Raw genomic sequence first — 16010 nt, 5'->3', positions numbered from 1 at the left:
TCATTTCCATGTGTAATCCCTTAATTTTATGGGTCATGGTATTGTAGATTATGATGTATTCAATGATACCATTTAACCTTATAGTTAGAATTTTCAAATGAATGCATGCATCTTAGGAGTTATTTTGATTAGAAAAAATTGTATCTTGAATAACTCTAGTAATAACATTTATTTAAATGAATTTTTGATTATCATAAGATACATTATGTTTGAGTCATCCCATTTGGTATGCTCGATCTTTCAACTGAATGATTGTTATTAGAAAGAGCGAGAGAATTGCCATATTATGTCTTGAGGAATAATCAAAACTGAGAAGAACTAGATGTTATTGAAACTTTTTATGAGACAAAACTCTTATCGTGTTTTGAGATTATAGTGGATGCTTTCGAGGAGATGGTTATTCATAGAAGAAAACTATAATGAGTAATGTTATGGGATATTTATTAAAATAATACATATTAAAATTTATGATTATTAGATTAATGAAGGATTACAAATGCGAGGATCATTATATTTTATTGAAGATGTGATATGTCTATTGTCAATATCAAACGAATAGACTATAATTAAAAGTTTTACTTAAACAAAAAACAAATCACCTTTGGCCAGAATTAATATTTATTTAAGTATGTGTGCAAAAAAAACTGTATCATACCACCTTTGGGCAGAAGTAAGACAATCATTTTAATTATGCACGGGCTAGTCTTGCTAGATAAAAATGTAGCACATCACCTCTGGGCAGAAGTGAGACATTTATATCATGTTAGGCAAAACTAACAAAAGCTTGTAGTTAGACTTGAATGTTAGGGTACACGTAACAAATCATCTTTGGGCAGAAGTGATACATCAAAATTAGTTCAAGCTAATTTTTTTTATGTTTGGTAAAATTTTATAAGATTTAAGTTTTTACAAAACATTTAATTATGAACACTTTATGTAAAAATTAGAGTCCTCAGAAAATTAGTTATCGGGAATTTTGAGTTCTCGTTAATTTTAAGTTCTCGTTAATTATAAGTTCTCGGGAATTTTAGTGAGTCTGGCTTTTAGTAGGCTTTTGGGATTTATGAGAGTTTTCGGGTTTTAAGGTTTTCGGGATTTTGGTAACTTATAAACCATTTAGAAAAAACCGAAATCTATTTTTAAATCGTTAAACCATATACTATTTTATCTCATAAATTATTTTTAAATCTCATAAACTAATTTATGATAAAGATGGAATTCGAATTTAAATGGATTATCTTGTTTCCTAATTTAAATGATTTAATTTAGTTATCTAAGATTTTGAAATCTTTTATTGATAAAACAATATCATGTTTTAAAAATTTTTAATAGATAAAAATCAATCAAAATTGGTAACAACACATTTTAATCCTCAGATTCATCCAAAATAAGGACGATTCTTCGAATTTTATCATGAGCGTAAAGAACAACTTTGAAGAATCTTTAGTCAGTTTTGTCTGGAATCGAAATCTTAAACATATTTTTAACAGATTTCGAGTATATTAGAGTTTTAAATATGAATTTTTGCAATTATAACCATTTTTCTTAAGAAAACATGAAAATGGAAAACCGAAAAAATTAGAGTTTTAATCAAAACTCATCTCTTTCGATTTTAATTCCAGCTTTAAGGAAAACATGAATAACGGATTAATCAACATCACTCTTATACCACATGTTGATTAGTTTTTCATGTTAGTAATAGAAAAATATGATAATATGATAAACCTATAATTATATGTGTACATGTTACATCATGGAGATTAGTAACCCCATCAGAGAAGGATGTAGACTACATAATGTCAGATTGGTCGAGTTCCCCTTTAGGGTGTATAGTTAAGGATAGGGTTAGAATTCTTCAGAGGAACCCATTTTTAGGGGGGGGGGGAGAGAGAGAGAGAGAGGAGGAGGAGGCACATGGATTTATTATGTGTGTGAGATTAGGTTATGATGTTAATTTATTCTCTCTATATATATACACACTCAAAGAGAAACTCTTTATTAGCTAGTAAGGGTAATATAGCCCATCAACAATTACCAAACTAATATATAATAAGGTATATTAATAATTTTGATCTATTATAACATAAGGGAAAAGTTAAAATACAAAGGGAGATAAAAATTAGAAGTGTGAGAAGGATTTGTGGCCACACAAAAACCACTCAAAAAAATTCCAAAAAATTAATAAAAAAATCATAACTAAAAATATAAATAAAAAACTAAAAAATTAAAAAAAACAAAAATTTTTCCATCATCATTCAGTTCCCACAAAAATAAATAAAAAAAACCACGAAAAGACACAATGCAGAGACAAAAGACACAATGACGAAAATGAACAAAAGACACCATTATAACTAAAAAAGACACAATATATCACAAAATATGACACAATAACGAACAAAATATAACACAATGTTGAGTGATATAATACAATATCAAGAAAAAAAAAACACGATGTAAAGAATAAAAAAAGACACAATCAATAACGAAAACACAAAACACAATTATAAACAAAAAGACACAACGATCTTTTTGCCTCAACATTTTTTTTCTTTTTATTTTTTTAAGAAGAAGACGGTGGAAACATTTTTGTGTTTTTACTTTTTTTGTTTTTTTATTAAATTTTGAGTTATGATTTTTTATTTAATTTTTTTTTAATTCTTTTTGTGTGGCTATAAGTTCTTCTCATCATACTCATTTTTGTCTTCCTTTGTGAATAACTTGACCCTATAATATAAATGATAATGATGACCATATTAATAAATATATAATATATATTTATTCTTACAAGAGCGACATGACATACATTACCATGTGTAATCCGAAGTTATTGAGACAACGCATTACCATGTGCATTTCTCAGTTCTGTCCCACTTCGAAATCTTGTAACAAATGATCATTTGTAAAGCTAGAAAAAATATGCATGCCAACTATATGCATGCGTATCTTCTCTAGTGATCATTAAGGAAGTCTCGACGAGCTTACCACATACAAAGATGAAGTTATAGACATCTAAACAAAAACGAATATCCAATTCTTCGGTTACCATCAATAGGTTTATATTGGTTGTCTCTCTCTTGCCATAAATCCATATTCACTTCTTTTTACATTAATCCACTAGTAATCAAAAGTTTATTTCAAATTCCCTAACAATAATGACTGACCTTGTATATTTAAACAGGGTCCTACTAGAGACACACTATTATACGTCTCATATAACCTCTCGTATAACTCTATACGGGACGTATAGGTCCCCATATATGCCCCCATATAGGATTATATGGGACGTATAGGAGAGTGTAGGGTGTCTCTAGAACAGCCCATTTAAATATTATGCTATCACATGATTGATTCCCCTTAATCACGTGCGCACATGATCAAAACCATTTATAATAATTAATACTTGAATAATCAAACTTTTAAGAAAAATTGGTTTTAAATAATCCTATATATGTCCTATTGGTAAATGACAGACTCAATTTTATTCTTGGCTAGCAGCGGAACTAAAGGTGTATTTTTTACCAATGGTTCGTGACTAACGGAGTTAACCCTTCGTTTGTCTAATGCTTACATGGCACACCTAATTATCAATAAGCATCTATGTGGCAGCCTAATTACGTGGTAATAATCATCTGTTCATTTGTTTCTTTTTAATAAAATTAGCTTTAACTAATCCCGACCATGGCATATCGGCAAGTAGCAGTCCCAGCTAATGGTATATTTTTGTACAACGGTCCCCAAGCATACCAAATAAGCAACAAACTAATGGTATTACTATCCGTTAGTCGTAGACCATCAGAAGAAAATATACCTTTAATTATGATTGTCACCAGTCAAGTATGAAGTTGAGACTGTTATTTGCTAATATGATATAGTTGAGATTATTTCCAAACATTAATTATATATATGCCACATGCTATGCATGGTTAATTATCATATTTGATATATTATCTTGTAGCTAGCTATGATTCTCTAATACAAACATTTATAATAATAATAATACTTGAACGACCAAATTTGTCTTTTCCAAAAATGCATGTGTCATGCGAGTTGGCAGGCATGCTTTATGCCTAACATGTTTAAAAATTATCAAATGAGCAGCATATATATTAGCAGACGATGCTGCATTGCAACAACCTCCAATTGAAAACAGTCGGTCACAAATGGGCATCGAAAACGGCTTAACATTGAAGAAGAAATGGAGATTCAGGCGGAACACAGAGATGAATATGGGACAGGATATAACGATTAGAGGCGTCCGGTATATGCTCATGTCGAAACTCAACAAATCCGACACCAGACCTGTCATCCCTCTCGGCCATGGCGACCCTTCTGCTTTCCCTTGCTTTCGTACTACCCAAATTGCGGAAGATGCTTTAGTTGACTCTATTCGTTCAGGCAACTTGAATGGTTATGGTCCTACAGTCGGTATCCTCCCGGCACGAAGGTATACATTGTAAACTTGTGCTCGTTTATATGCTTGCAAGTGTTTGTTTTTGGTTAACAAGCTTAAGTTGCTCACTTTTAACTAGGGGTGTCCAAAATACTCGAACCTGATTAAACTTACCCAACCCGAACCCAAATAAGCTAATTTGGGTCAGGTTAAATGGGTTCAAAAAGTATTAATCAGGTTAACCCGAATTGTTAATAGGGTCGGGATTCAGGTCATTTTTGAAAAAATATCAGGTTAACACGAATAACCCGATTAGTGGTGATGGTTGGTGAAATAAGCACTAAGAAGTTAATGCTGGAAGTTCTATAGAGAAATTAATTATTCTTGTTTCTTTCAATAAACTGTCCGTGAACCATTCAATGAGAAGTTTGTTTATGTTCGTTCATTTAATAAACAAGCGAATATCATGAACACATGTTTTATTCGTTCATTTATGTTGGTGAGCGTTCATTTATGTTCATGAATTACATATTAATAGATACTTATTAAATATTATTTATATTTTACAGATTATATCACCCAAATATGTTTTATATTTATTTAAGATAGATCATTTGATTTTAACATCTTCTACATTTTCTTACAACAGCAACTTACACAGTCTCTTTAGTCTTTAACTCTATATCTAGATCGATTACATTTTTGCTGTCAATCTACCAAGCATTATTCAAATTCAAGCATTGGTACCGCTACGCCAAAAGTCGATTGATTTTAACATCTAACAATACTTGAGCTTAAGCTCTTTTTGTTAGTTTGAAAGAAAATGAATTTATTTTGACGCTAAAAAGACTTTATTAGCTACATAACTTCATTTTAAAAAAAAAATCACCTTGCATGATTACTCTTTAGTTACATATAATTAAAATCATGGGAAAATGATTGATGTCTTAATATCCAAATTTGCATTCTATTACAGGGCTGTGGCAGAATACCTTTCTCAAGATCTTCCAACTGAGTTATCAGCAGAGGATGTGTTCTTAACAGTCGGTTGCGCACAAGCAATTCAAACCATATTAACCGTGCTCGCCAGTCCCAAAGCAAACATTCTGCTCCCAAGACCTGGGTTTCCATACTATGAAGCTGTTGCCAGCTCATGCAATTTGGAAGTCCATCATTTTGACCTTCTTCCGGAGAAAGATTGGGAAGTTGACCTTGATGCAGTCGAAGCTCTTGCAGACGAAAATACAGTTGCCGTGGTTATAATTAACCCTGGAAATCCTTGTGGAAACATTTTCACACACCAACATCTAGAAAAGGTACGTGTGTTATTGTTTATTTTGTTTTCTTTTCTTTTGAATGTCACACAAAGTTTATTTTTAATAAATACAAAACCGTAAATATTAGAGTTTTTTTGATATTCTTATTGTCATCTAAGCCTCCGTGTCGAATGTAAGATGACACGGAGACTTTGATGGCCACAAAATGATGTTTTAGTGACATATATATAGCAAAACATGATTAATTTTTATGTAGCAAAAGAAAAAAAAGTAGTTGGTTTCCCAATTTTGAAATAATGTGATAGTTGCTATATATAGTCTAGTAAATAGTAATCAACCCTTTTGCAATAAAAGTTTATAGGTAGTCATAAAACTTGATTAATTAATTATTACCATTTTAAAAGTGTGCTTCTTTTTATTATAAGGTTGCCAATACTGCCAAGAAACTTGGGATATTAGTCATTTCTGATGAAGTTTATGACCATCTTGCTTTTGGAGAAAACCCTTTTGTTCCAATGGGAACCTTTGGGTCAATTGCACCTGTTGTTACACTTGGCTCCATATCAAAAAGGTGGATCGTTCCCGGTTGGCGGCTCGGATGGCTCGCAATAAATGATCCTAATGGCGTCCTTAAGGAACACGGGGTGGTTCTCTCGGTTTCTCACTTGTGTGTGTGTGTGTGTGTGTAGAACAAACTTATACATCCATCACGCTAACTTGCTTTTATTTTCAGATTATTGATTGCATTACCGGACACCTCAGTTTAGCATGTGATCCTCCAACGTTTATTCAGGTTTCTTACTAGTAACGCATAATTTGATAAAGAACTCACCTGTAAATATTAACGGTTTTCGTATACACTCTATTAGTAAGTACAAAAAAACTATGTGAACATGACACTTTTGTATGCATATATCTATATGCACTAGATGTTGAATAATCTAAACTAGGTGTTCATCATGCTTTCCTTTCTATATACATGATCTTTACTCTTTAGTTTGGTTAATGTGTTTGCAGGGAGCGATTCCTGATATACTCGGGAAAACCAAAGAGGATTTCTTTCTAAAAATCATAAACATGATAAAAGAATGTGCAAATATTTGTTATGAGGAACTTGCAGAGGTCCCTGGTGTAATTTGCCCAAGCAAACCCAAAGGATCAATGTTTGTTATGGTAAGGACATAGATGCACAAATCCATTTAATGATTTTGGATAAGTTATGTCATAAAGTATAAGGTCCTTTTCGTAAAAAAATTTCCTTAGAGTTATGTGATGACACACATCTTTTTGTATGTGATTTCTAACAGGTGCATAGTTACAAATTATAGTTCGAGTTACTTTTAATGGGAAAAAAAGATCCTTTAAAGTTTATTGAATCTTTGATCATCATGTTAAAAGCTAAAAATTAAACCAAGTCAAACCATAAAAATTAAGGCCTTTTAAATTGGGACCCAAGCCTCTTATACATTTTATTTACAAGGTCGTTTCTGGGTGGTTAGTTTATTAAATTGTGCTAAGAAGACTTTGGTTATGTTTGAAAGGTGAAACTAGATCTATCAGTGTTTGCGGACATTAAGGATGATGTGGACTTTTGTCTCAAACTTGCCAAAGAGGAATCAGTTATAATTCTACCAGGTAAGATTAAAATTTAAAATTGAAATGCATTTGGTTAAAACAATTTTTTTTTAAATGGGTAGTTTTTAAATCCTCATGATTGATGAGGGGTCTTTTGGGTCGTCACGCGTCGTGAGTGCTGCGACATCTCCATATAATATTATAAAGTTTACTTTTTCATTTTTATTTTAAGTTTCATATAACGGATTGAATTTAGTTATTCTTTAGTATTCCTTCCGTCCCATTAGAAGTGTCATGGTTTGAAAAACACAAAGTTTAAGGTGAATTGAATGATTACTTTTTTTTGCATATCAAATGACTATAATGTCCTTGGAAATTGGGTCCACCAATATTGTTTATTCACAGTTTAACACTAGTTTTGTGTGATTATGAGTAAATTTGGAAATTGGCTAATAAAATTTGAAAGTAAACATTTGTAATGGGACAAATAAAAAAGAAAATATGGACACTTCTAATGAGATGGAGGAAGTAACATGTAATATCTAATATTTTTGCTTCAGGTATAACTGTAGGGCTCAAAAACTGGTTAAGGATAACATTTGCTATTGAGCCGTCAACTCTCGAAGATGGCATCAAGAGGCTTAAAGCTTTTTGCGAAAGACGCTCCAAGACAGCATAAATTAAAGCATCAAATGCTTCAATCACATCACATGATCTCTCACTAGGTGTTAAAAGTCCAATTCATGATGTTAGTTATGTTTGTTTTGTTGTAGCTGTAAAACTGAGTTGACCACATTTAAAGAATTTAAATATGTGGCATCAACTTTTGATCCCTTGTATTTATTCCTTTCTAATAAACTGGTATTGGAGCCTATTAAGCCTCAACTTGTAATAGTTTCCAGTGTTGCTCTTTCGAATAATAAACAACTATTTATTCTCGACTAGGATGTTTCCCGATGAAAAAGCGTCGCCGCCTTGTCAATTTCAAACCCTTGGTCGGAACAGGCCTAAGCGGTCGCCCATCCCCACTTATAATTTTTATGGTTTTACTTAATCGCCTCGTTAAACATAAAACACAACCCAAATCTACCAAAAAATCAGAATTAGCAGAATGACACCAAATACCACTAATTCAACCAAGTTCAGATTATTCACAAATCAGTTAGAAATTGGCTGCACAGAAATAAAAGACCGAGTTTGCATCATATATCAAAACACAATACAAACTCGACTTGGTATCTCTATACAGATAATAACTCGACAACAAGGCCAGACAGCTACAAGTTCAAGAAAAACATGGTACAGTCCTACGAAACTTTTAAGAAATCACATAATCTCAACGACAGCACGGCCGACAATGCTTCCACGGTTGAGATCATCATATGCTTGTCCTGCCTCCTCAAACTTGCATTTTCTTGAAACTGCTGCATCAAGGTTGAATATGCCACTTTCTGCAAGCTTCACCAGTTTTGGAAGATCATGGCGGGCCCGACCTCCATACGAGCCCATTACTTTTATCTGTTTAATACAATAACATTGTAAGTGTACAATCATAAGTTTCAAGGATGGAGGTTATTTTTGTAATTTCAACAGTAAGGACAAGTGAAGGGGTGTGCATGAAATCAAGAAAACCAATCCGTAACCAAAATAACCAAACGCAAACAAAAATTGACGATTTGTTTTACGTTTTTGTCAAAACCGAGCTCCGGTTTTGCGTATAATTAGAACTGGAAAAACTGAAAGAAACTGAATTTGTGGTTTTTCACTTTTAATTTTAATTTATTTGTTAGAATTTAATAAATAGTGTTATTCAAATATATTAGTCCAGATAGATAATAATCAATTAACGACTAATTAACAAAATGATTTAGACCCAAATTCATTATTTTAGGTCAACTTCTTGTCAGCCCAAAAATTTCAAGCCCAGATGGTAAAACTGAGAAAAAGTTTCCAAACCAAAAACCGGAACCAAAAGTTTCTTTAAAAACACGGTGTTGAAAAACGGGTTGGCTTATGAAGCCATTTTTTCTTTAAACCGGTGAGGAAAATACATTTGACCCAAAAAAGCTATGCTGACCGAAAGGCATTCTATAAAAGCATATGTGAATAAATAAATGATAATAAACATTATTAACATTGGAAATATACGAGTTGTGTGCCTTGTATCGCATACCTGTCTACGGACCAAATGGTTAATATCGATTTCACCTTTGGCACCGGAGAGTGTAAGCCCGATCATAACGGCCTTTCCACCATCTCTTACACTTTGTACACACTGCAAAAATGTTTTAGGGTTTCCCAATGCTTCAACACATGTATCAACGCCCATCCCTCCAGTTATTTCCTGTCCAAAAATACCTCAATATTCACTAATGTTACAAGTGAGCCTATTCATGGGTTGGACTTGTCGGCTTTGGCCCAATTCACAGCCCATGAATAGGCTCAATGGCAACAAATTAAAAATAAAAATAAAATAAAAGACGGGTATATGTACTTTGATCTTTGCAACTGCATCTTCGGATCGAGCATTAACAACATGAGTGGCTCCAAGCAATTTGGCTTTCTTGAGTCTGTCATCTTGTATGTCTACAGCAATAATCTCGGATGCACCAAACGCACGTGCTATTTGCAAGCAACTGCAATATTTATCTAGTTATAATCTCATCATAATAATAATGTCACTGCAATAAAAAAGTAACTAGATGCAATGTGCAATATATTAGTTGGTTTACGTAAAATAACCAAGGGGTGGCGACTTCCGACATGGCACGGAATTTTTCAGGTTTTGGGTTTTCATATACTCATATCTAATGTGTTTGTTAAACAAGTCATGCCCCGCTTGATCTGTTTAACCCATTTAATCAAGCAGGTCATTTTCAGGTTGACATGCTTATAGCCTGTTTAAGTAAACAGGTCGACCTGATAACCTGTGTAATTAAACAGGTCTAACCATCGACACGTTTAATTAAACAGGTTACCCGCCAACCCGTTTACAACCTAGTTAATCCATTTATGACAGCTCGACAATCCTATTAGCATGTTTACAACTTTGCTACAACCCATTAACCCGTTGAACTTGTTTGGATGAATGGGTTGAATGGTTGTGTTTAGGTTGGTCTATTTAGCCTGTTTAATTAAACGAGTCGTGTTCAGGTTGACCCGTTTAATTGAAGAGGTCAGCCCGTTTATGACCCATTTAACCCGTTTATTACAACTCGCCAATCCGTTTAACACACTTACAACTTGACAACAACCCATTAACTCATTTGACTTGTTTAGATAGATGGGTTAAACAGGCCGTGTTCTGGTTACAGGATATTAAGTGGGCCGGGGATTATTGCAGATGTTTATTTATGTCTTAACCCAACCAGTTTCAAATTCACAGTCAGCTTGCACTAAAGAGCGTTATCGAATTGCATTTTAAAAATTCATTAACTTATTTATTACAACTTCCAACACTATTTTATTAGAATTTCTATTTTTCAACATCACATAATCACTTTCAAATGGCAAATCCGGAAAATCATATAACTAAATGATTTTAATATCAATGATTCAAAAGAGTTAAGTGTCATTTTAGTACCTGTGGTTTGTCCAATTACGTAACTTTAGTACCGTCTTTGAATTTATTGCAAATGGCTACCTCGCTTTTCTAAAAATTGCAATTTTAGTACTTTTTTCTAACCTAAGTTAGGGGTAAATTAGTAATTTTGATTATTTTATTTATTTTCTCTTTTAGCTAAGTGCCATTTTCATACCTGTGGTTTGTTCAATTACGCAACTTTAGTACATTTTTTTGAATTTGTTGCAACTAGATACTTTGATTAGTTTTGGATAGACAGGCAAACCAAGAGAGGCATTACATATTACAATTAAAATATCATCTCTAATCCTAAATGAACAGACCAACCCCCATCCCCGCGCTCATTGATCCTTCAAACCCTAACCATTGTTCATCTTCAAGTTCAATGAATTACGATATATTGTTTTGTCCATGTGATTCGTCAACCGTAATTCATCTACAAGTTCAATTGATGTTATACTAAGAGGTGCGAAGTTGTGTGATTGTTATTTGGCTTGATCATTCGATGTGTTAAAGAGCTACTGTTATCATACCAGAAATTTTGAAAAAAAAAAATCAATGCACATAAAAAAATGCAAGAAAAATGGCTAAGATGAACTCGGATCTTAAGCTACTAGAAGTAAATTGGCAATAAAGAACAAAATGCTAAAAAATATGTTATACATTTTATGGTTGTTTTTCATCTTCTATCATGTATTTAGTTGTCTTTTAATTGTAATATGTAATGTCTCTTTTGGTTTGTCTATCTATCCAAAACTAATCAAAGTATCACGTTGCAATAAATTCAAAAAAAGGTACTAAAGTTGACCACAAGTATGAAAATGACACTTAGCTCAAAAAGAGAAAATAAATAAAATAATCGAAATTACTAATTTACCCTTGACTTAATGGAAAAAATAGACGGGGTTAGAAAAAAGTACTAAAATTGCAAGTTTTAGAAAAACGAGGTAGCCATTTGCAATAAATTCAAAGACGGTACTAAAGTTGCATAATTGGACAAACCACATGTATTAAATGGCACTTAACTCAATTCAAAATTATGGCTAGCGATATTGAAAATGGCACTTAACTCAATTCAAAATTATGGCTAGCGATATTGAAATATCTTATCTTCTCACCTTGAACCAACACCGCCGACACCTATAACAGCAACAGCATCACCGGGACGAACCTGGGCTGCGTGGGCCATAGCACCATATGCAGTAAAAACCGCACAACCAATGATAGCCGACTCGGAATAAGGCAACGAATGAGGTAAAACAGCCACCCCGTGCGCGGGCACAACTGCATATTCAGCCATCCCGCCCATACTATACATATACACCGGTTTTCCTACAAAATATCATATTCGACATTATATAATAAGCCAATGCCAAATGAGTTAGGGTGCTAAACAGGTCGTGTTATCAGATCCAAACCGACCCGAACCCGACAATTGTGTCAAGCACATGAAACTGAACACTATGCGCATATTCGCGGACCCGAAGTTTTATTATTTATTATTGTTTTCGCATATCAATACCTTTTATTTACATAATACATATTTGTTTCAAAAAAGGTATGTCTAACTCTTAACTCTTAAACACGTGAACCTGAACATGATACGCATATTCGCAGACCCGTTTGAGCCAAAAGTTTTATTATTTATATTGTTTTCACACATCAATACTTTTATTACATAATACAGATTTGTTTAAAAAAATTACATCTTAACTCTTAACCATAAGATCTTATGTCAGATTCCATTTTAGATGTAAATTTGGTATAAGATACCCAACCAATTTAACTTATTACATTAAACACATTTAAGAAATAAAAAACAAATGGGTTAAACAGGTCAACCCGCGAGCCCCCCAGGTTGACACGAGCACACCCGTTTAGCTATGCAGGTTCACAGGTTTGACCCGAATCTGTGAACTTCGTGTTTGGTTCGTTTCGTGTTTTTGTGTTGTGTAAGAAATTCACACCCCTAAATGAATGATAATAATAATAATGAAAAGCACGAAGAAAACAAAATTTAAAAAAAAGCAATTCAGTTTCAAGTTCAACTTCAAATGGAGCATTTGAATGTGTTATAATCGGTTTTTGCTGCACGCTGCAATGGAAACTGATTATTTAATAAAAATTAAGATTACATATTTATGGTCCTTTTTTAAAACCAAGTTGTCTTTTCTCATAATACTATCGGAAATATACCACTGCCACGAAGAAAAAGCCGAGTTTCCCCATCATAAAGTGTCCCTTTTGCACGATTATAAGCAAAGAACGCTTCACATAAATCATCTTGGCCCTGTTTACCAATATTAATAAAATATATAATGTTTGTTATTCAAATACATATAATCTCATTATAGATGGATATCAGTTAAAACTTGTCACCTTTGTGCAAAAGAAACAGTTACCGCAAGGCATAATAAACGCACCAACAACACGAGATCCAACAGGAAGTCTGCAAAATAATATTATGCATCATATAAACATATTCAAGAAAAATATTATACATATCAAAACGAAAAAAAAAACAAAAAAAAAAACTAACAAACCTTTCAACTATTTTAGTATCGGTTAAAGGCCCGTGTTCAACGACCTCACCCGTGATCTCATGGCCCACAACGCATGGGCTCGGGAACGGGAGCTCGCCTTTGATCACATGAAGATCAGAATGGCAAACACCACAAGCTGCAAAATGCAAATTGTCATATGATAGTATATTTTAACTATAAGATGTAATAGATTAAAGTATATTAAATTATTAAATTTAAATTAAGCAAGAAATGGAGCGAGATGTACAAAAAGCTATTTTTCATAACAAGTACATAATAATTAAAATATAAAACACACCACATGTAGTTAATACATCAAGCAGGACACAATATGTAAAGTATATAGTTTATCATATGAGAAATCATTGCTGTAAAAATCAGAGTTAGTCGGCGACTAGTTTCTAATCTGTGGCTTGCCGAATTGATTTCATGTAATCAGTAGTCAGTCAAAGCCGGTCCAAGTCAGTGAAAAATGTTCAAATTTCCGTCAAAAATTTGAAAATTATACTTATATTGAAAAACTACATGTAAAACTCCAACCCGATTAATACCTATTTTCTACTAGTCTGTACCCCACCGCCTGACTAGTACCTAGCAAGTTCTAAAACACTGTGAGAAATCCACCTTTAATAAGAAAAAAGAGTTCGAAGACAGTTTTTGAAAGGTTGAACTGTATTAAGCAGTGTTGAAGAACAAATTAGTCGCTAGTCGGGCACTAGGATAGGAACTAGCGATTGCTATTAGTCGAATTGGAATATATATTTAATTTTGAGTTATACATATATACACCAAATGTTAAATATAAAGCTTCTAATTTTGACAGATTTTGACAGTCTGAATTACAACCATGATATTAAGATACAAGTATAAATGCATGAAGTACAAGTCTACAGCATCTTAAAACAATTTGATTATTATTATTATTATTATTAGACTATTTTAGAATAAATAAATAATCAATTTTAAGGATAGCTGCTTATCCATAATCAGAATAGTCCATCCTTGGTCAGAATCATCATTCCCAAACACCATCTCTGCATGCAGACTTCGGGGGTGTTTGGAATTGCTTATTTATAACAAAAAGTTATACATGAATTTTCCCCAAATCATCAAATTAGGGCAACAAATAATAATAAAAATAATACCTTTGGTTTTGATGAGAACTTCGTTGACTTTAGGTCTAGGCATTTCAAAATCCTCAAAAGTCAAAGGCTTATTAGGCTCCCAAAAGACGGCTCCACGCATGTACGATGGGCCACCGTTAACATGATACCCCGATGAATTCGAAACCAATGATCTGCTCCATTGGTTGTTAGAAGAAGATGTGGTTGATCGACGAGAGGTGGTGATGAGAGTTCGGAGTAATCTGTTGTATCGATTGAAACCCATGATGTGATTGATGATCGGACCAATGATAGGTGCTGCTGGTCTAGTACTACGAGTTGGTAGGTGGTAGGATTATTAAGGATGATGATTGATGACTCGTCTTCCTAGTTATCCGAATCAATGACGTATCTTTTTTAATTCAATGTCATTTTTGTTGTCGGGATTTTCATTCATCGATATTAAACAAAGTCTATGTGTTGAGATAACTTCTTTTTTCTTTTTTCTAATTCACGTCGGGATATCAATGTCCTTATTCATTTTCATGTTTCACTTCTCAAGAAATAGCGTCAAAAACATGTATTTGAGCGGCCTTTGAATATGAAATCTTAACGAATTCAAACCTTACGTCATTAAACTGAAAAGGCATTGCATTTTGACATACAAACTATATAGTTTCATTTCCTCTTATTGTTTTATATTAACAATTTCATATATCTCAATCTACAATATTAAAATAGTTGCTAGTCCATGCGTTGTTGCATGGAGTTTGTATATGTAGAGTGAAAGAATAATTGTGCCCAGGATTTTGTGTGACCATATTAAAATTTGGGTGATCATATTAAAAATTTGTAAGGTTTTTTTTACATGACATAATAGAACTTGATGACTATCATATTAAAAAGTTGTGGTTTATGGCAGTGACGGATCTAGAACCAAATATCAAGAGTAATGCTAAAAAAAAATTTTCACCGTCTTTGATACAATGTAAACTAAACAAAAATAGAAACACGATGATAAATAAATTTAAACACATGGGCTGTATAGTTCTCCCTTTCGGTTTTTAAAAACTTGAAATCGAGCCATCACATCCTATTCTTTTACTTTATCAAGCGTTTATCTTTCGACCGCACAAATTAAGGCATTTTTTCAAATACTCATCACCCATTCAATTGCGCAAATCCGTCTTGATAAGCTTCATTTTTAGAAAAACATCGTTCAACAGTTGTGGTTGCAACCGGTAAAACCAGCGCTAACTTCAATATACGATAAACCAAAGGAAAAGAGGCATGTTTTCTAGTTTCCACCATTACACGAGCAAGGCCACACATTCCACCCAATTGCAAATTTATCATCTTTTTTTAAAGTGTGATAAAAGGTCATACGATCACCCGAAATACATCATATTTCTTCATTACTAAAGTCATTCGGGTACATATCAGAAAATGCCACTATCTTCGATATGCCAAACTTAGAAAACGAATCACAAGGATTTAAACCGGGCATATTTTCTATCAAACTAGTTTAGACCTCACTAA

The 16010-nt window shown here is 33.0% G+C and overlaps 1 protein-coding gene and 1 pseudogene across 1 annotated transcript; one reads left to right on the top strand and one right to left on the bottom strand.

Annotated features, from left to right (window-relative positions):
- Nucleotides 1-4116: 4116 nt before the first annotated feature.
- LOC143547852 (tyrosine aminotransferase-like) lies at nucleotides 4117-7958 on the top strand (annotated as a pseudogene).
- Nucleotides 7959-8328: 370 nt separating this feature from the next.
- On the bottom strand, nucleotides 8329-14757 carry LOC143547851 (uncharacterized). Its single transcript, XM_077039166.1, has 8 exons — nucleotides 14514-14757; nucleotides 13369-13504; nucleotides 13205-13274; nucleotides 13022-13115; nucleotides 11944-12157; nucleotides 9737-9878; nucleotides 9416-9586; nucleotides 8329-8760 (listed from the first exon to the last, which is right to left on the bottom strand). The coding sequence occupies exons 1-8, from the start codon at nucleotides 14755-14757 to the stop codon at nucleotides 8569-8571; spliced, it is 1263 nt and encodes a 420-aa protein (XP_076895281.1). The 3' UTR covers nucleotides 8329-8568.
- Between the last annotated feature and the right edge of the window lie 1253 nt (nucleotides 14758-16010).

Source organism: Bidens hawaiensis, unplaced genomic scaffold, assembly GCF_021521415.1.
Source record: "Bidens hawaiensis isolate Kalapana, Puna unplaced genomic scaffold, B.hawaiensis_p1.1 tig00014841_1, whole genome shotgun sequence".
In the NCBI taxonomy this organism is placed as follows: Eukaryota; Viridiplantae; Streptophyta; class Magnoliopsida; order Asterales; family Asteraceae; genus Bidens; species Bidens hawaiensis.
Note: the sequence above shows the minus strand (reverse complement) of the source record. Positions and strands in the feature narration are given on the sequence as shown.

Coding starts and splice junctions, on each gene's coding strand:
- LOC143547851 (XM_077039166.1), bottom strand. CDS start 14,757: ATGGGTTTCAATCGATACAACAGATTACTCCGAACTCTCATCACCACC. Junction 12,158..13,021: donor GCTTTTTCTTCGTGGCAGTG/GTATATTTCCGA, acceptor GATATTTTGTAG/GAAAACCGGTGTATATGTAT. Junction 8,761..9,415: donor ACCATTTGGTCCGTAGACAG/GTATGCGATACA, acceptor TGTATTAAACAG/ATAAAAGTAATGGGCTCGTA.